General features: G+C 44.3%; 1 protein-coding gene and 1 non-coding gene across 3 annotated transcripts; both read right to left on the bottom strand.

The window, feature by feature from the left end:
- Positions 1-7,054: 7,054 nt before the first annotated feature.
- PABIR2 (PABIR family member 2) lies at positions 7,055-20,344 on the bottom strand. Of its 2 annotated transcripts, none has more exons than XM_075435335.1 (10): positions 20,199-20,344; positions 16,206-16,284; positions 14,802-14,858; positions 14,379-14,422; positions 14,244-14,298; positions 13,916-14,017; positions 12,521-12,609; positions 10,925-10,989; positions 8,426-8,522; positions 7,055-7,327 (listed from the first exon to the last, which is right to left on the bottom strand). In XM_075435335.1, the coding sequence occupies exons 2-10, from the start codon at positions 16,221-16,223 to the stop codon at positions 7,177-7,179; spliced, it is 678 nt and encodes a 225-aa protein (XP_075291450.1). In that variant the 5' UTR covers positions 16,224-16,284; positions 20,199-20,344; the 3' UTR covers positions 7,055-7,176. The 2 variants fall into 2 exon arrangements, with proteins under 2 accessions (XP_075291450.1, XP_075291451.1); XM_075435336.1 differs by lacking the exon at positions 20,199-20,344 and adding an exon at positions 16,699-17,109.
- Positions 7,412-7,556, bottom strand: LOC142363164 (small nucleolar RNA U109). The gene has a single exon (XR_012765548.1). It is a non-coding gene; the product is annotated as a small nucleolar RNA U109 (small nucleolar RNA).
- Positions 20,345-20,562: the final 218 nt, after the last annotated feature.

Raw genomic sequence — 20,562 nt, 5'->3', positions numbered from 1 at the left:
GCATGCTAGCACTCAGGCTTATCGTCAGTACTATATGCACCGCGTTCCTTGCTGCCAACGCAAAACAAGGCTGAAAAACTTCAGATACTCTCCAAAATATACCCGATAAACCCCAGTAAGTGCAAAGTGTCAGATGTGGCTGTCGCATGGCTGACTTGCTGTCTGCGTGCAGCTCTACCACAACCCCTCCTCCCCAGCACAAGCCTTCTGATGGCAACAGGGATAACCACCACACTCCACAGGAAAACCCCACTCTCTCCGTACCACACAGGTGTACCAGCCTCCCACCCTGCCAGGCCATCTCCTTCCTGCCAGGTGACATTCCTCCTCGTGCTCCGCTACAGTGCTGTCTGTACTGTTCCTTGTCCCACCAGGTCCCCCACACTCTCCCACTGGGCCCACAGCTCTTTGGGCGTCGCTGTCCCACTCCTACACCCTCAGTTCCCCTCTTCCCCCCCGACAGTTTTGCCCACCGATGTGTAGGACATGCCCTGATGTTTGACAGGAGCTGGCGATTCCCCCTCAGTAACCGTGCTGCTCAAGACAAGGAGCTGAGCACCCAGCCCTGCTTTGGCTGGCCAACAAACACAACTATCACCTTCAGGGCTGATGCAAACTCGGTGTAAAGGGGGCAGAAGGGAAGCTGTGAAACCACACACAAGTCCAGCTCGCCCTCCGTGTTGCCCGTCTGGCCCACCCTACCCACGCTGCCTCACACTGCTCGCGCTGCTGTGTTTTAATAGGGGGGGGGGGGGGCAGGGTGGAAATCAGGGAAAAAAACAAAAAGAAGTGACCAGCAGCAATAACAGCCCTCAAGAGGCAAATGTTTCCTATTACAGTGCTAGCTCTTTCAGGCTCTTTGATGTCACTTCTCCCACACAAAGCGGTTTCTCTCACAGTCTGTTCTTGCACATGATGTTACACGTACTATACGTAGCACATCCTCAACTCTTATTTAAAGCACATTTGTCCCAGCTCGCTCTGCTGCATTTTTCAAACCAATACTCATATATCATAGGCACAGAGGCAATTTCATCCTAGCCTCCCCTTTCACATTTATTTTTCTTCCAAATTCATGATGTTTCTGGTCATAAGTAGAGAAGTGTTGACACTACGCTAGGGTTGAAACTGAGCTGCTAAGTTCATGGCAGTAGCTGAATTTTTCCAAAATCTTAAGGGCTTGTAGAGCAAGAAGTTTGCTTTGTCACAGGCCAGATTCCAGACAAGTTAACTTTAGTTACATTACTTCACTTTGGCCCACAGCTTTTGGTACCACCTGCTTCCTACCTGCACATTACAGATCCTAACCTTCTTGTACCAAAAAAACTGTTGACCATGATTGATAAACCGTTACAGTTGTCATGACAAATTTAAATCGCAAATTATTTGGGGCAAGGAAAATCTTTTTGTTCTAGCACAATAGGGTTTTCATAATCTGCATTATAAACTGCCCCGGTACAAATAATAGCCTGGCACTTCTGCCAGCTTAACTTTGGGGAAAGTTCAAAAGCGGTGGGGACTGCAGCAGAATGCAGGAGGTTTCTTTAGGTGATGCCAGAGTTAATCCAGGCAACCTCTGCAAACACAAATGCATGTCATTGTCTCCAAAATTCATTTGACTCACGTTGTTAAACGGGAGTCGCTGCTGCATAAACTACATCCAAATGCCTTGCAGAACTAAAACACAAGAGATACTTCTTCCAGAAGGCATGCGTTGCATTATCTGAAAAATAATCAAAAATCCCAAACTCTGTCATACCCCAAAATGAGACACATGCAAAAGTCCACAAAGTCCACCAGGAACTTTACCACAGCTATTTAATACGACAGTCAACTTACAGTAACTAACAGCAAATAACAACTGTGTTTGTATAAAAGGTAAAAATCTCATGGCCCTCAGAAATAAGCTCAGGGAGACTAAAGGTGTTAGAATCACTGTACGGTGTAAGGCGATGCTTTTTGTCCAGAAAGGAACTGCTGCACAGCCTGCTGTCACCACCGGGCCTGCTGCCGCACCGGGCATCGCTGCTGCAGCCGGCTGCACAGAGACCGAGACAGGCTAGAGATGAACTAAACTCCTGGACTTTCAGCAAGCAGTTCTGGATTTACAGTAAGGAGAAGTCTTTTGGGGTGAAAGCATATTAGATTTTGTTGCTGTGTTACTAACGCTATGTTCAAAAGACAACTGCCTGCGTTTAAAAAAAGAGCCTGGTATCAAACCAGCCGAATTGTTTCACTAAAAATAGCTATTTCTTTGCTGTTTTCAGGTCTTTTTTCTTTTAAAACCCCACAATCTTTTGAGACCACCAAACCCAACATGCATTCGTTGTTAATAGCAAGAACCTACCTACTCTGCATTTCCAAACTTCATAATGCAAGAAGAACAACACAAATTGCTCCGGGTTTAAAAAGAAAGTGTTGGCCCTGGCATGCTAATCAGAGGCAAGACTCAAACCCAAGGCTCAACAGGCCCCATATCAAAAGGCTTTAAGATCTAAAAGGAAGTAATAAAAAGCAGCTTTGATGCAAAACTCTTTGGATTGAAACAAGAGACTTCCGTTAAGTGCCCAGTACACCAATAAAAAGGATAGCCTTGAGGTACGTGTACAAGTTGAAAGTGGAAGTTGTGGGCATTTGTATTATGGGACCGGCAGTGCCGAGCCAGCAGCCCGATCGCTATAACCCGCTTATGTGAGGACTCTCCATCCACAGAAGGAAGTAAACCCAGGATATCATGCTTAAACCAGCTCTGCAGCTTATTTACCCCCTCTGAAAACAGACCTGCCCTAAAGCAACATCTACTTTTGACTTGAGCCTGATGACAAAGGCCCTAGCCATGAATTAGATACCCAGCCTTCAGCAGTCCCAACCACCAACTCCCTGCGCTCTCTGAAGACGGCCAAAAACGAGACAACTGACACTAATTTTGACTGGCAAGCATAGCTCGCTCTTTTGGGGGTGGATTGAGCAGAACAGTCCTAGACTTGCCAGCAAGGAGTCTTTTCCTCTCAGTTTGAAGAGCACAGACCCTCATGAAAGTCTCAGCTGCTTGAAAAGCACATTTTTCCTTTGAAAATTAGTTGGATAAGCGAGGTCTACATCGAGGGCTAAAACTCTAATTTATAGTCAAAGAAGCTAGTTACTACGTCCTTCTCACTGGGTCATCTGGGACCTTCAGTGACCCGTTTTACATCAACCACTGAATTTGCTAAGGATTATTTAATAGATCTCAAGAGAGACTGAAATATTGAATGGTAGGCAAAGTCCCTTTCCACTTACTATGGACAGTTGCCATCTATATAATAGCCTTGGAATACAAGAGGCAGTTTGTATAGCTCCAAAAATATTTCCTGGCCTTTACTCCAAAAAAGCAAATGAAACAGTCCTATGACTTCATGAAATATTTGAACCCATATTAATGCAAAGCTTTTTTATTATGAAGTTACTGGGAAGATTATACGCAGATGAAATTCCTCCAGGAAAAACAAGCTCTCGTCTTTGTTATCACACAATATATTAGCAGGGTCTACAGATAAGAATGTGAATATTTGCAAAAAATAATTTCCCAAGACTGGTCTATTGTGTTTGTGCACCAGAATATGAGAGTTCCAAATCCGCCTAAGCCGGCTCAAGTCAACCTCTGTATCCAGCCCCCAACATGGTTCTATCTAGGGAAATGTGCCAAGCTGAAGCCTTCTATTTAAAATGTCTTTAGTATATCAAGTTATTAAAATGAGTACTATTTTCATCATGACTTTAAAAAAAAAAAATCCCACTTTACTGTTTTTATACAGTATAGCTTTCCTCGTGCATTTAAAGAATGAGTTTTCCAATAAAGTCTGCAGGACTCAGATTTACATCCTCACCCACTGATAGTTTAATTACTTCCATTGTAGGAGAAAGTATTTAATCACATACAGTCAGAAAAACAGCCCCTTAAATACAGGTTTTTGGGCCCATGATCCCCAATTTGAAATTCAATGAAGGAGAATGAAACATGCATACTGTGATCCATTTCCTGATTCAGAACACTTGATATTATCAAAACATACAGAGTTCCACAGCTGACACACACATTTTTCTAAACCATTGGTAAAATCCTTCCAGCATTTTAAGCCCACGAAATGAGGACTCAGTGTGCTTCGGGTATGATCTAAAGGCAGTGCTAGTCAACGAGCCATATACAGACCAACATCGCAATGCTGTGCTAATCAACATATTAAAAATAGTCCACCTAAAATGCCGCTTGAATTACGCTGGTATTTGATCTTTCTTCTCAACAGTTACAACATTAAAAGGTAAGTAATCACTGGGATTCTCAGCAATAGATATGCATTAATGGGTCCTCAATGAAAAAAAAAGGAGGGGGAGGAAAGACAGCAATTCATCACAAACAAATCTGGTGAAGTAGTAAAAAAACAGTTGTTAAGCACAAGTGTCAATAGTTGTACACTAAAGCTGACTACCAGCACCAGCTGGCCTTCTTCCCCGAACTGGTATCTAATTCATTACAGACAAGACAGTTAATAAGTCCAGAAATGCAACTTTTAGTCAGTTTAGTCAGAGTATGCTGTTCTAGCCTTCACACTGCAATAAGGACTGATTCTGTAAGCAGCAGCAACTCACATGCAGTTAAGTGCAAATATCAGCAGAGTATTAGAAAACTTAGTTTTAAAATGAACAAGTAGTCTTACAGCTATGTGTGTGAAACAGAATACGGTCCTGGATGGGACCTACGACGTTACAGAATGATACTCATTCTGAAACAACAGACACAGCATATGCGTGTATTACATATATATTTGATATCAGAGCAATGTCTTCTGAAGAGTGGAGAATAGCCAGAACACTAAAAAAAATGCTGTTACAAGAGTGAATATTTGTGCGTTTGCTTTATGAAGCTTACATTCTAATGTTTACACAGGCCAGCACTTACAGAAGACTCTCCACTAACAAACAAATCTGGAATACATCAATTGTACAGGTAAGTCAGCCAAAAATAAGCAATATCTATGCTCTTCTCAGTTTTTAAGAAAGCATGCAATAGGTTTCCCCCTTCTGCCACCCCTTGTTCAGATTTTCTAAACCACAGTACCAACAAAAGCACGGTATAGTGAAACCGGGGCACAGGTAACACGTCGAATTTTATCACAGACTGTGTATCCATATTTTGCAAATGTAAAAGCAGCCTTCGTTTAGCATCGAGAAGGCAGAGAAGCTACAAGCATGAATAAAAAAATAATTAAGCGATTTAAGACATCAAAAATTCAAGAAATAGCACTGTGCATATACAAATAAAATTAACATTCAGTACTGTAGAGCTCATTTAAAAATGGCACCAATGGACAATATTTTACAATATGCACATTTATTTGACGTGGGAACTAATGCTCCACAGATGAAAATGGTAATACAAATAATAGTGCCACGGTTGGCCCATTATGGTACTTCTTACAGTTTAATGGAAACAATTTTAAAAATAATCTGGTATGTACACGTCTTCTGAAAACTCAACGGCTTCTTCAGAACAGAAAAAACTATGGTTCTCCCCCTCCCCCTTTTAGCCAGACAGTATTGCCAGAGATTGTGCTCACTTTTAAAGCACATAGTCTTACTCTAAATTCAGTGCTATTCTTTCAAAAAGATCAGAAGTTGTACTTTTAGATAACAAAAGCATTTGTTACAAACATTCAGAAATGGAAGCTTATGATTCTGGCAGACAATGTTGCGTATTAAATACAAACCAGCCAGCAATTACTGAACATAAAAAACTTATTCAATCATAAAAAAATACTATAATTCATCACCACAGACTTTTTACATAGTTATAAATAATAAATAGCATAACACAGTAGATTACAAACGGATTTATTTTGCCCCGTTAAAGTCTTTAAAAAGTAAAATATCTATTGTCTTACCTCAGACTGACCAAGGTACTGTATCAAGACTACTCATAGTTCAAATGTAACTCCTTACCCAATCTGCAGAGCTCGTATTCAATCTGAACTTTTCAGTCTTTCCTTAGAAATTGAAAGTTCACTTAGCTGTTTGCCCTGCTCATGACCAACACGGGTATCAACGCTGTCCACAGCGGCTGCGAAGGGTGCTCCTTGGGCTGCCATCTCACAGCAGAGTTGGGGCTGCCCACGGCACCTTGCAACGGAGCACACACCTCGGAAGGGAACACTAAGGGAAGCAGCATCGACGACAGATTCTGGTAAGCACTCTATAAACAAGCTGTACACAAAGGACTTTTCCCACCCACCCCTCCGGTTTACATTCCATAATTTTGTAACAATGTCCCCTAAGGCACAAAAATACCTATGACCTCAATGCCACAGGAGACATCGATGGTGCCATACATGGTTCTCCTACACAGTAGTTTAAGTAACTTTATCTGCACTGTATGTCTTAGATAGAGGCATGGAATAATTTTCCTTGGCCAAATCTTGAAGAATATTGACCTTATTTCATACACTCTGTAGGACAAAGGATCCAGGGACAGAACTATGCAGCTATTTTAATCATGTTTGTAGAGTATCATTATTTCTTCACTGGTGGCAGAAGTGCCAGTCATTATTTTGTTGTGTTTTATTGGGTTTGGCTTTTTTTTTTTTAATGTAATAGAGTGAGATTTCCAGACCCACTGTGGTCTTCATAATAAAAACAACTAGCAGCACTAAGAAACAATTTTTTTTTTCTCCCTTCTGTAAGAGAATTTGAGGCTAGTGACTGAAAAAAAACAAGAGCAGTTTAACTCAGCGGTAGAAGTGCCAGAGAATAAATCCATATTTTCAAATCCTTCTGGACCAAATTATTTCCCTAGACATAGTGGCCACAATAATGATAGAAGTATTTTCCTAAAAACTGCAACACTAACAGGTACATACCTATTCTTGGAATCAAAAAGTGTATGCAAGTTCCTGAAAGCAAAAAGTTAGTATACTCTGAGCAGACATCTTGTTTAAAAAATAAATTCGCAAAACCAGACATTAATATGGTCTACAGTGTCCATTAAATGGATAAATCAAAATCACTGGAAAGTTGCCAAGGATTACAGTAATTTTTCCTTTTAATAATCCTCGTGTTTATGGTTCAAGGATCAGAGTTTGTTTCTCTGTACAAGCGTACAGTAAGGGAACAGCACAGCCAGACATTGACTCCGAACTTAGCAAGTCACTTAGGTGAGAGATCATCCATCAGAATAAATGAAGAGCAGGAGTTCGAGCATGTCACTGGAGACTCTGTGGTGATGCTGCCTTTAGTCAGCGAATCGGAGGAAGAGCCAACACTGCTGCTACTCCCATCCAGAATATCTGAAGACAGGCTAGGGCGAAAGAAAAAGGTTATTTAGCAAGACGGGCATGATGACTTTGTGTACAAAGCTAACGTACTTTCACGTTTGTAGAAAATATGTAGGAGACCTATACTACCACTCAGTCTTTTCTGCAAGACTGGCAGCCCTGAAAACTCCTTGTTTTCTGTAGCATGTTATACATATATTCATGCTCCTCATGGGAATGAGGAGCAGAATTTTTTTTTTTTCAAACATGCAGAATAAATTATGAGTCTGATTTTAATTAGTTACAGAAAGGAGATGACAACTAACAAGAATAAAACCTTAAAAGATTATAGGAAATGGATAACAAGAATCTAATCAGCAATGCAGCAGAGATGTTCTTAATTAGCTAGTATGTTCTTTTATGTTGCACTACTCAAAGCAAGATTCTGAAAACTATTTTTCTCTTGTAAGGAATTCCTGTGTTTGCATTTCAAAGTCTTGATACAAGATTCCAGAGGGCACGTAAATTGATGCTTTTACAACTTAGTTGGAAGCAACATGAAAAAATATTTCTAGGCAGTTCTAATTCTGTAGGTAAACTGTAATACGGAGTTATAAGTTAAATAGTAATACAGAGTTGATATTTTAGAACACTTAGTATCTGACTCTTGACACAAAAGTCTGCTTTTTGTCATCATAATACAGAAAGGAGACATGCTATAACGCTAAAAATCATGAATGTATCAACATGAACTATGTAACTGCAGCAACTATTCACACACGCATTTTCTAAGTATTCAGATGCGTACCAAAGATACCATATGACCACTGCCTACAACAGACCGAAATGAAGAAGCGTCTTCAAGGCAAAGTAACTTAGTTTACGAGCCAATAGGGATTTGTAACAATTATATTCAGCATGAAAGTTTTGATACATAAAATCTAGGCTGGAGCCTGCTCAGGAAGAACTGTTCAAAGGAGCAGGAACATTGTCACACTACACTACTACAGGAATAGTTCCCAGTAATATGCATACTCAAACTACACACAAAATATGTTTTTTTCTGGAAAAAACACAGACGAAAGCTTGTGATAAATGTACATTCCCTGTTTTAACATTTCAGGGCACATGAAATATTTTACCATGAACTGAGATCTGTCAGATGTGTAACATCTGGAGAAAGCATGTTGGTTGTTCCTTGAAAAAGTCTCTTTGGCTGACTTTCAGTTTCCATTTCACCTAAGGAAAACAGTGCAAATAATCAAACTCACTTGAGTCTCTGGAATGTCCATTTAATATTTCTCTATTGTAAAAGAGAGGTTTGTCCCACAACAGAGCAAGATTGCATCTGTAACATGGTAAGTCCTCTAATTCAGCCAACCAAGCACTGGGGTAGGACATTACTTTGATGCTAACTGTTGTTCAACCATCCAGTCCATCCTTGATTTAACTAATGCTTCAGCAGTATCTAAGGGGCTACAATAACCTCAAAGACACATAATCAGGCACTTGCTACTTAGACTACAATCAGACAAAATAATCTAAAGCAAACTAATCACCGTGACTTAATTTTAAGTAAGCAGTTGAGATGAGGCAATTGACATAAACCAAAATACAGACATTAAAATTCTCAGGGATTACAAAAATAGGAATGCCAGCTTGGTTCACTGTTTCACCCTCCTGCGTACAACAAATTCTAATGCATTATGTACATTTTACAGAAAAGCTGAATAGAAAAAAAATCTGGCATGTGTATGCATTTCCACTTACTCATCATGGATCAGTATCTTTGTACCTGTAATCATCTACTGACATTAAAAGATTAAACATGATACAGAGAATTCATATAATCTGTTTAATATAATCTGCCCTGAGAATGAGCTAGCTCATTAATAGCTTCTGTACAACAGACACATTTGAAAATATCATGAACTTGCCAATAACAAGCATAAAGAAAAAAACCCCTTTCAGCTATAGTATATTTTAATTTTTAGTTTGGCAACAAATGAAGTGGAAATAAACTTTCTGGCTTTTTACCTACACTTCACTGAAGTTGTGGTGTCATTCTGAGAAGCTGACAAAGGTAAGCATTATAGCAAACCAGCATATATAGTGTTACACCAGAGAACTGTACTACCACTCCTTTTATGAAAGACTGATAAACCCCCGCAAATTCCCAATCTCCTTTAGCCCACGGGGATACATCCCCTTCTTTGCAGGGAAGGAATAACAGCTTCTATCAAGCAGAATAGAAAAAAGACACATTTATAAAATACTTGGTCTTATTTTAAAAAAAAAAAAAAAAAAAACAAGAAAAAAAAAACAAGTCACCAATTTAGGTAACTCTTCTGTCACTTGAAATTTCAGAAAGACAAATCTGCACCGCTACTACACGTTGCACAGTCTATCAGTTTTAATTCCCTCTAGCAGTGAAATGCTCTCCATTATTTTCTTTCCCCCCACATATCACGGTGTCAATTTGTTACCGTGTAGTGTCTGTAGAATATGAACCACAAAGCTACTGCTGAAACTCAGAATAACAGGATTATGTATTCAGGAAAAGAAATTAGGATCATTTAAATCGATTACATGTTTTAAAATTAAATGACATTTTGAAAGTTCGTTGACATTTTGAGCAAAAAAGGCAAACTCTTATCTCCACTTTGTAAAAGATGCTCCACAAGAGCATGTGGATAGAGTGAGGAAAGCCTTCCTTTCACCTGCACTGTTTTTAACATAATCTATGTAAAGTTGATTGTAAAATGTTTAAAGTAAAACACCATGGTATGAATACCTATTCTCTATTGACCACTGAGCTTGATAAAGTTTTGTTCAACATTTAAATGCTTCTAAAATTCATAGAAAATAACAGCCAAGATAGAATTGGCTTCTATGAGAACTTCTCTCTCTCCTGTCAATTCAACATAAATTAGACAAAATTCTTTATCTGATAGGAAAAGCAATCCTAAAAAACCCCTGATAAACAGTAATTTTTCTTGAAGGCTAAATATAATTCTTGTAAAATAAAAGGACATGCTTTTGGTGTGCTTAAGAATGCCTAAGTTAAAAAAAAATAATGCAAAAAGGATAAGCATAGCTAGAGGCACGCTTGTAAATATCTCTTACAGTTCTGCCACGGAGACTTGTTCTGGGATGTAACTGGAATATCCTTAACACAGAATACTTCCAGGAAAGAATGTAGTTTTCCCCGTTCAGGAGGAAAGAGCACTGATCTATTCCATTTCTCTAAACATTCACCTTCTGAACTTTCACAGTAAAAACAAACATTCAGTACTAAGTTTAGAAGATACTGCATGATAAGCAACATTCCTAAGATGATCTGAAGGGTGTGCACTGTACAGTGGCACTCTTAGGAATGTCAGCGCTTACGAATATTCGTAACATTTAATTTGATGTGGAATAAAGTTTGCCTTTTAAGCAGCAGCTGCTTTTAAAGTTTTCTATTCTTGTGTTTCAGACTAGCTACTTTACTTTGTATTTAAGTTATGACTGGAAACTTCCAGGTCACCGTGGATACAATTGCATTGTATTTACAGAACAAAAAAATATGGAAGAGAGAAATGCATTCAGCTGCAAAACTACATCCCTATTAAAACATCTGATAATGTAAATACGTATACCTTTTCTTTTAATGGGGCCAAGAACACTGGGCCTGATACAGTTGATTGGACTTTGACTCCTCCTGCTAGAGAGAGAATACCAATACCCAGTCAGACCTGTAAAGGTTCCAAGTCTGAATGCCACCATACCTAGCAATCAAATCAACACAATCTCATCATGGGAAATGTTCTTTAAAACTATTCCTGCACAACCAGAATGCTTGGAGAATCTAAATATATAGATAACAAAGAAGTGCTGCCTATTAGAGCAGATCATAGTATCACAGAAACACAAAATGTTCAGGGTTGGAAGGGACCTCTGTGGGTCACGCAGTCCAACCCCCCTGCCGAAGCAGGGTCACCTACAGCAGGCTGCACAGGACTGCGTCCAGGCGGGTCTTGAATATCTCCAGAGAAGGAGACTCCACAACCTCCCTGGGCAGCCTGTGCCAGGGCTCTGTCACCCTCAGAGGGAAGAAGTTCTTCCTCATGTTCAGATGGAACTTCCTGTGCCTCAGTTTGTGCCCATTGCCCCTTGTCCTGTCGCTGGGCACCACTGAAAAGAGTCTGGCCCCATCCTCCTGACACCCACCCTGCAGACATTTATAAGCATTTATAAGGTCCCCTCACAGCCCTCTCTTCTTCAGGCTGAAGAAGCCCAGCTCCCTCAGCCTTTCCTCCTAGGACAGATGCTCCAGTCCCCTCATCATCCTTGTAGCCCTCCGCTGGACTCTCTCCAGTAGCTCCTCATCTTTCTTGAAGTGGGGAGCCCAGAACTGGACACAGGACTCCAGATGGCGCCTCGCTAGGGCAGAGTAGAGGGGGAGGAGAACCTCCCTGGACCTACTGGCCACACTCCTCTTAATGCACCCCAGCATCTCACTGGCCATCTTGGCACCCAGGGCATGCTGCTAGCTGCCCACTGTCATCCACCAGCACACCCAGGTCCCTCTCCACAGAGCTGCTCTCCAGCAGGTCCGCCCCAGCCTGTACTGGTGCATGGGATTGTTCCTCCCCAGGTGCAGGACCCTGCATTTGCCCTTGTTGAACCTCATCAGGTTCCTCTCTGCCCAACTCTCCAGGCTGTCCAGGTCTCGCTGAATGGCAGCACAGCCTGCTGGTGTATCCACCACTCTTCCCAGTTTTGTGTCATCAGCAAACTTGCTGAGAGTACACTCTAACTCTTCATCCAGGTCATTGATGAAGAAGTTAAACAAGACTGGGCCCAGTACTGATCCCTGGGGGAATTATCTGCCACAAAGTGGTACTAAATTTTACAGGGTTTTCTCCTTCCCCCAGTGCATCACATTCTCATTTCAACCCATTTCTAAATTGTGTGTAATGTTTACATTAAACTGATACACTGACAAAGTTAATGTTCACTTGAAGTACCCAGCAATCTCCCCATAAGTTACCAAGTCTAGTTTAAAGTTGACACAGGCTCGTATAAGGGCACCCACATAAAGCTACCATTGGTAAAGTCTGAACTTTCAGAGCATTTTTATATGACAAGACTTCAGCTATTGTAAAACTGCCTTAACATCAGCTTTAACCAGTCTTTGTGCTAGCCTTGGAATTTAAGCCAACGTATACCCGTTACTTGCAGATGTTACTTACTTGGAGAATCGCCTTGTTGGACTGGGAATAGGACTTGGAGGTAACCCATTACTGCTCACAAACATTTGCAATGATGGTGAGAAACATTGCTGCAGAAAAAGTCACATTAAGATACTTCAGAATTTCCTTGCAAACACTCAGGTGTTTCCTCCCACCCTCCAAACAAAACACCCCCAATTAAAGGAAGCCTAGTAACAGAATACAGCAGAGATGATCAGATGCCATCTTAGAAGCATTAAAAATTAACTTGCAAAAATATACTGGCTAATGCAATGCTGCTCAGATTAGCCTATAACTCAAACCCACAAGAAATCTGAAATGGAAATAAAACACTGTTTTCTAAATAAGATAGTTCTGTTCTTCCTGTTACATTTAGAAGCAGCAGTACAGTACTTAACACTTACTTCTTTTGAAGGGCTTGTTAAACAAATAATACATCTGACCTGAAACTTTAACACAATATTCCAGAGTAGAACAGAGAATTTAGCTCTGTGGTTCTGCAGCTAATCCGGGCTTAGCCCATGAATGCCCATAGCTAAGCACAAAAATGTTTCTGTCAAGTTATCCACTACTGCTTTACAGTCACGATTCCAAAGGTAGGGGACCAGCTGCCAACATCAGTGTCACACTGGGAACACACTGGCCCGGCACTAGCACGTGGCTGCTCCATGCATCAGAGGCATGCCATAACACAGTAGCGGTACAAAAGCAGAACCACAGAAGAGGGTGAAGGGTCAAGCAGCTCATCTTTAAACACTGTTGCCAGTTTCTTGGTGCTACATTTCAGTTCTCCGATCTTCACTGGAGAAAGCAGTTTTAAGATCTGCCTCTTCCCTTTCTCCAGCATCCACCACCAGTCTACAGTGCAAGTTCAGCACGCCAGAGTCCTCCTTCGCACTGAGTTTATGCCTTCCTTTCCATAACTGATGGACGTGTTTCCATCCTCCTCGCCACACAGATCTGCAGCTTCCAGCCTTTGCCTACACTCTTACTCTACACATATGACACATTCTGATTTTGGTGCTTCATCCCCAGCATACCCCCACGCATGCAGCAGCAGATCATGTCCAGACGTGATTACTCCGATGACCTCTTCCAGCTTCCCTAGAACCAGAACCCTAACACCTCCATACAGCGCACAAATAGCAGCAACTGAAAACAATCAGTGTGACAGAACTGGCACACTGCTTAAGCTCTGCAGGTTTTAAGAACATAAGCATCTGATTCTTAGAAACAGATAAAATGTGGGTTTGGGTTGGTTGGGGGCTTTTTGCTGTTGTTTGGTTGTGGGTTTTTTTAAAAAACTATCAAATCTGTGAAGTCACAAGTTTTCACAGTTCACCTTGGTCTGAACTTCCAAAATGTTCTCTCATTTTGGTATTTCACTTCTCCTACCTTTCCTATTCCTCTCGTAGGTGAAGGCGCAGGCGAAACTGGAATGAAGTCTATTCTCTTAGGGGAGGAAGACTTCTCAGACTTGTCCAAGTCATTGTCACTCTGTAAATACAAGGTTTCAAACTTAACACGGGCATAGGACATTGCCTTCGAATCCAAGGCAAAACCTTCTAACTGAAGGGCATTGGGCCAAATGCACAAAGTAGCTAAAGCAGATGAACTTAGGTTCTTCTTAAATTATTTTCACAGTTAATTCCTCTCTTTCCCTTAAATTTGTTGGTTGAGTGTCAAAGTAGAATTAAATAGGAAACATCTATAAAGAGATTACCAGGCTCAAGCTTTCCTCCCATGACTGGCTTATCTGCATTGCTGTTTGCACTTCCCTAGAATACAAAAAATCCCATCAGCAGCTACAAAGAGGATAACTCTGGCTATTCTGTCACATTGTTTCAATAACACTCACCTTTCGTGCGCTGTTTCTCTGTTCATTAAATCCACTCCTTCCTCCTGCGGGAGACAAGTGTTGTTAAGTTTTCCAATAACATTTGATTCATTACAGGTAGTCAGAGTAACACTCATGATTCAATAATTTGCTTTTAGAACTGGAATATGAACAGTAGGAGCACCCCAGAAAGACGACTACTACAAGCTCAGCTCACCATTTCTCTTCAATGGAACAACACTTCAAAAATGCCAGGTAGTTTAAACATTACAACAGTAAGCCTTACAACAACCCTTCCTTGTTGAAATTCAGTCTTAAAACACTCTGTTTCCTCTAGTACTTGAAAAACTCAATAGGAAAGAAACTCCCATTATGTAAGTACTTCAATATTATACAATACTTTTCATTCTGTTCACTAAATATACAGACACAAACTACACTTACCCTTCTGATCTGATGAAGTCGACTACTAGGAATACGAATAGGAGATGATGACAACAACTGAAAAAAGTGACAGGCACAATGATTAAATCGCACATCAACAGCTTGCATACATCCTATTTACCATCACCTACATTCTTAGTGAATTAAAAATGAGCTGTACAACTAACTACGTGTGGATGACTCAAAATAATGTTGCAAAAAGTAAACATTGACCTTCAAGAGAAAAGACTTGTTTAACCACTTACAAATTCATTCTGTCACTCATCAAGTGGCACAGATCTCAGACTTGCAAGCAGATACTGCTTAGTGCCTCAAATACACAAACAGCTATACATGCCATTCAGACAAGAGAGGTATTATAGATCAAACTATGAACATTACACAACAGCCTATTGCCTACAGTAAGACGACAAACTCCTGTACTACCTTACTCAACCATTTGGCTATTATAAAGCAGAAATCTCCACATTTCAGCCCAATCCTTAACAACACTCCCTAAAACTCTACTTTTGCAATTTTTCAATTGCATACAATTCTATGCAGCTAATTCCTCTGGAACTGTGGCTACCACCACCCACAAACGGGCCACCAGTTCCCACTCAGGATGCCCATGTGTCTACATAACGCCTACTGACCTGCGTTCCAAAATTCTCGATTCTAATTTTTAAGAAATGTCACAACAGAAGATTTTGAACTAAAATTCCATCTCACTTTTTCTGAACAGATGACATAGAAGAAACCTATTTCAGGACTAAATTCCCCAGGTTTTCAGAAAAGCAATACTTTATCTTCACTACCCTCGGACTAGAAAGAAAAATCTTACTGGAAAAGAGCATACAGATCCCTGAGTTGAGAAGGAAAGAGTGCAAAAAAAAAGAAATGCAACTTCTCTGAAAAGTTAAATAACTGCAGTACTGTACACTACCAGACTTTTACAATAAAGTGCAAAATACCACCCAGCAAATAAACTGCTCTTTAAATTATTTTCTAACGTCTAGCATTCAGCCCTTACAAGAAAAAGAATGTCTGTGTCAAACAAGCAGGTCAACAGAGACTTGCGACTCTCTCTCTCCCATTTTTACAACAAACTACAACACCCTTTCAAGACCTTTAATTGTGACAGCAGCTTTCCAGCCCATGGTCAGGTCCAAATTAACTTCAAGACTGTACTTAATACTGGGAATCACACATAGCTTCAGCTATTGGTTGTCTTCTTGGGGACATTCAGTTAATACACCAGTATCATTGCACTGTAGGTTGCAGTTACAGGTGAAAAAAATGCATGTTCTGCAGCCTGGAAGCTTGCTAGGATGCTTAGTGCAAACACAAATCAAGTTCAACTTCATTTCTCCAGCCCAATTATTTCTTGTTAGGTGTAAACAAAACATGCCTAAGATTCCTTACCATGCTGTGACGGCTCATAACAGTTGTACTGTTCCTGCGAGTTCGCAACACGTAAGGCTGAAAAACCTGCGAGTTGTCACTGAAGGGGGAAAAAAAGTTTCGTGAACAACTTTCTAAGGTCTGCTTTGCTTGAAACTACACCGTGCTACGACACAGGGCTCCAGTGTGCTGAAGACATCCATTTTGTTTCCAGCGAAGGAGCCCAGCCAGCACCCTCCTCCCGCCAGCCCGCCGGGACCCGCAGCTGCGGCCCCGCACTTCCAGGCGGCAACTCGAGCGTTTCAGAAAAAAGCGACGTGCTTCGGAGGCCTCCGCCGGGGCGCGGGGAGAGCCGAGGGTCCGCCCGGAGCACGGCCAGCAGCCAGCGGGGCCTGGCACACTCCGAGGGCGCAAGGCCCCGGTGGCGGCCCACGCCGCGGCCAGGCCGAGCCCCGCCGGGCCGGGCGCTCCCGGGGCCGCCGCCGCGGGCCGGCCCGGGCCGGGCCGCGCTCACCTGAGCCCGTGGATGAGGGGGGCGCTGTTCGACCGCCTCAGGCCGCCCCCGTCGCTCGGCGTCGCGGCGCTCCCCGGCGGCAGCTCCAGGTCCAGCTCCATTTTCTCCTGAGCCATCGCGGCGGCGGCTCCGGCTCCTCCCGCTCCGCCGCGACGCCCATTCACTGCCGGCGCCCGCAGCGGCTCCTCAGGCCGCCGCTCCCCGCCGCCGCCCCTACAGGCCCTGCGGGCACGCACAGCCCGCAGGCGCGCCGGGCCCGGCGGGGGGGGCGGCCCCAGCAGCGCCCCATGCCGGGGCGGCCCGGGGGGCGGCCCGTTCCCCCAGCCGATGCCGCCGACGGACAAGCTCCCAGCTCCCGGTGCCGCCGCCTCGGCAGGGGAGCGAGCGCCTCCGGCAGGGCACCCCCCGCGCCCGCCGCTGCCGCGCACCGCGCATGCGCGGGGAACGGGGCGGAGGGAAAGCTACCCGCCGTGCAGGACGCATGCGCGCTGCAACTACGTCCCGCCACTGCGCATGGCTGCGAGCCCAGCATCGCGCCCGCACCCCGGCTCCCGTTGCGCGCGGGCTCCCGAGAGCCTCTGCCGGGAGCGCGGCGCTGACTGGCTGCCGGGCAGCGCGTGCGTTTGAAACGCGGCAATGGGCGCGCAGACGCCGCTCGCGTCACGCGGGGCCGTTGCCTGTCAGGGTGCGCCGGTTCGAGTCCAGCGGCCGCCACCGCGCTCGGTGTGCGCCTCACCGGGGGAGGCCCGCGCTGGGCTTGGGCCCTGCCCTGCCCGGAGGCAGCGTGAGTGGCGGAAAGGCTCTGCAGCCCTGGGCAGGGTTAGAGCCTCTCTCTTCGCCTCCGACCCCGCGGGCTTTTCCCGCGTTTGCCCAGCTGCGTGTCGCCGCTGAAGGACGCGCTGTGCCGTTCACGGGCCGTGAGGGCGTGAGCCTCCGCACCGCCGTCGGAGGTCCAGCACCCGGTTCGCCATGAGGCGCGCGATTCCCCGGTTCTCGGCTGTCATTAGGTCTTGGACTGAACTTTACAGCTCCACTCCAAGCGAAAAGAATCGCAAGTTTGCACTTGCTCATTTTTATTTTCTAATATTTTTCGGTAACAATTGCAACATACACACTTGCCTCTTGCGTGCAGGGTCTTTACCAGCACCGAATTTAAAAAGGTTTTAATTTTTTTCCTGGGAAATAGCAATTCTTCTTCCAGAGTGCTAGGTACAGAAGCAGTTAAGATGGAAAAGTTAGCATTTTTCATCATTTCGACTTCCTTAAGCGGGATCGTGGCTGTATGAATGATTCTTCTACTTCAGAATGACTGAGGGCAGATGTTCGTAGACAACCGAGCAGAACTATCGCTTACATAGCTTGCTATTTATTATGGTACCTCCTTGCGTTTTCTGTTAAGCAAGACTGACTCGAGTGTACTCCATTTTTTTACCTTCAGAGACAGCGTATATGTCTCATCAACAGTTTTTGTTGATGCTCACATTTCTGGCACTATACTGACATTATTAATAAAGAACTTTGTGCCTATCAAGTACCTGAGATGAGTTAACAGGCCCACAAGATTACATGTCAAATATTTTCAGGGTTCTTCAATAAGTATTTATATTGAAAAAAATGGAGACAAAGTACCTTGTCTTGTATTACTACAGAAGGAAAAAACCTTTCACAGTCCAGTGCCACTGCTTTTGTAGCCAGTAATGACACCTTTCTGTGAGGTGACAGAGAATTGCCATCTCCTCCAAAGATAAACAAGGCAAATAACTTAGAACTGTCTTCCGCTTGATTTCTAATCATCATGATCAGTTACTGGAAAATCAAAATCTGTTGCTGCAAAAGAAAAATGCTGTTAATCACCTCTCACTGCCACCGTTCACTAAAAGCAACACCACACTTCTGAGCTTTAACACAGAACCTGCACCATTCTCCTTGCCCAGCGCTTCAGCGCAGCATTTCATTCGACAGCTGGAGGGTTCCCAAAAGGTGATTCCAGCGACAATATCTAGCAAAAACATGCAGCCCTGAACGGAAATCTACTCACAGACATGTTGGCTCTGCCAATACAAAAGCCACCTGCAAAATCTGACTACATCACCAAACTATGTGTAATTTGCTATTTATTATTATTATGGAGTTATTATATTATGTCCTTGTCACTATGGACAGCAAAAAGCTTCTAACGCTGTGTGCCAGGATACCATTACGGAAAAAGTCGACAATATCCAAAATGTTGCCGAGCACGCAAAAACATCTCTTCATGTACTCAAATTTTCCAGTACCAGGAACTGACACATCAACCTACTGCCCGACCAGGGTTTACCACAGCCAAGAGAACCTTAATGCGAATATATATACAGGAGAAATTGGGGACTGCCAAGGTGACCCACAACGGCCCGAGGAGGGTAATGAGGCAGAGAAAAGGGGATGTGGCTGTGGGAGGGTTGTGCTATGGAACAGAATGAGGTGAAAAATGGAAATGAGGAAATGACAAATTCCTGGGTTTAAGAAACTCAGCATAGCAACAGGGATTAAGAAAGGAGAGAATATGTTAAACAGAGTTTTGGGAGGATGCAGGTGAAGGATGGAGATTCAAAGCGGGGAAACGGAGACCGGGAGAATGAGGTGGGTGGGTACAGTGACACAGAGGGACTGGTGGGCACGAAGTTATGGCATGGGTGATGATGGGGGGGATCTTTGATAGTAACAGGGAAATACCCCCATGGAGGAAATAAACACAGCCACTCCAAATTACAAAATGCCAGCAGCCTTAGATAAATTAGTAAGCATGTGACCTGTGAAAAAAGTGTTTTAGCTATCTATTATTTACCTTTCGGGTTATTTTTGTTCTTAAAGACCTCCTGAAAACCTCACCTGGAATATGAGCCCATGAAGAGGTGTCTGGGCTTGCACAGAACCATCAGCTGTATTTCTGAGAAGCGATGATGGTTAGGTATTAACTCAGATGCTTAGTTTTCGAAAGTTCAGCATCATAGCACTTAGCAAGAGTACTAACGAACATACTTTAGACACCTAAAATACTTAGATCTGAGTTGTAAATATCCAGCTACAGTTAGATAAAATGGTTTGCCTACAGTTAGGTGGATGGGGACACGGCAACAGGCAAGCATTGACACTGACATTCGCCAGGCAGTCAGGGCGCAAGGGCAGAACTGCTCTCTACACAAATGTTTAGGTCGGGCTGGACGGGAACTGCTATGGCATAGCAGAAGAAGTGTACAGGTGTCTTCCCCAGCACCGAGCGCCTGTGCCCCAGAGCCCAGCTGCTCCCCTGTGCATGCGTCGGGGGGCCCGGCCCAGGCCAAGCCGCCGGCCGGGGCTCTCCCACACGCAGCAGCCGGGCAGGCACCCGGGGAGGCGGCGGGTGCATTTCTAAGCTCCCTCACGGCTTCGCGCTGCGGCCGTACGCCCGCGGGCACAAGGGAGGCTCGGCCCCGGGGGGCACCGGCCCCGGACAGGCCGCGCCGGCCCCTCCCTCGCCTCACCTCGCCGCGGCGGCGGGGGCTGCGTCGTTCCGTCCCGCTTCAGGGCTCCCAACGCTTTCTGGTTGTCCTCGCCTGCGAGGCTCGGCGGGACCGCCCCGCTCCGCACGCCCGGCTGGCCGCAAGCCCGGTGAACCGGGCCGCGCCGCCGCGGGGAGCCGCGGGGCCGCTCTGCGCATGCGCCTCGCCGCCGCGGGCCCACCGGCCCCGGCCCGCCGTGCGGGGCCTCGCTGTGGCGCATGCGCGGTGCGCGGCGGCGGCGGGCGCAGGGGGTGTCCGGCCGGAGGCGCTCGCTCCCCAGCCGAGGCGGCGGCACCGGGAGCTGGGAGCTTGTCCGTCGGCGGCAGCGGCTGGGGGAACGGGCCGC

The sequence above is a fragment of the Opisthocomus hoazin genome, chromosome 14 (assembly GCF_030867145.1).
Source record: "Opisthocomus hoazin isolate bOpiHoa1 chromosome 14, bOpiHoa1.hap1, whole genome shotgun sequence".
Lineage (NCBI taxonomy): Eukaryota > Metazoa > Chordata > Aves > Opisthocomiformes > Opisthocomidae > Opisthocomus > Opisthocomus hoazin.
The sequence above is the reverse complement of the archived record's forward strand: the minus strand, read 5'-3'. Positions and strand labels throughout refer to the sequence as shown.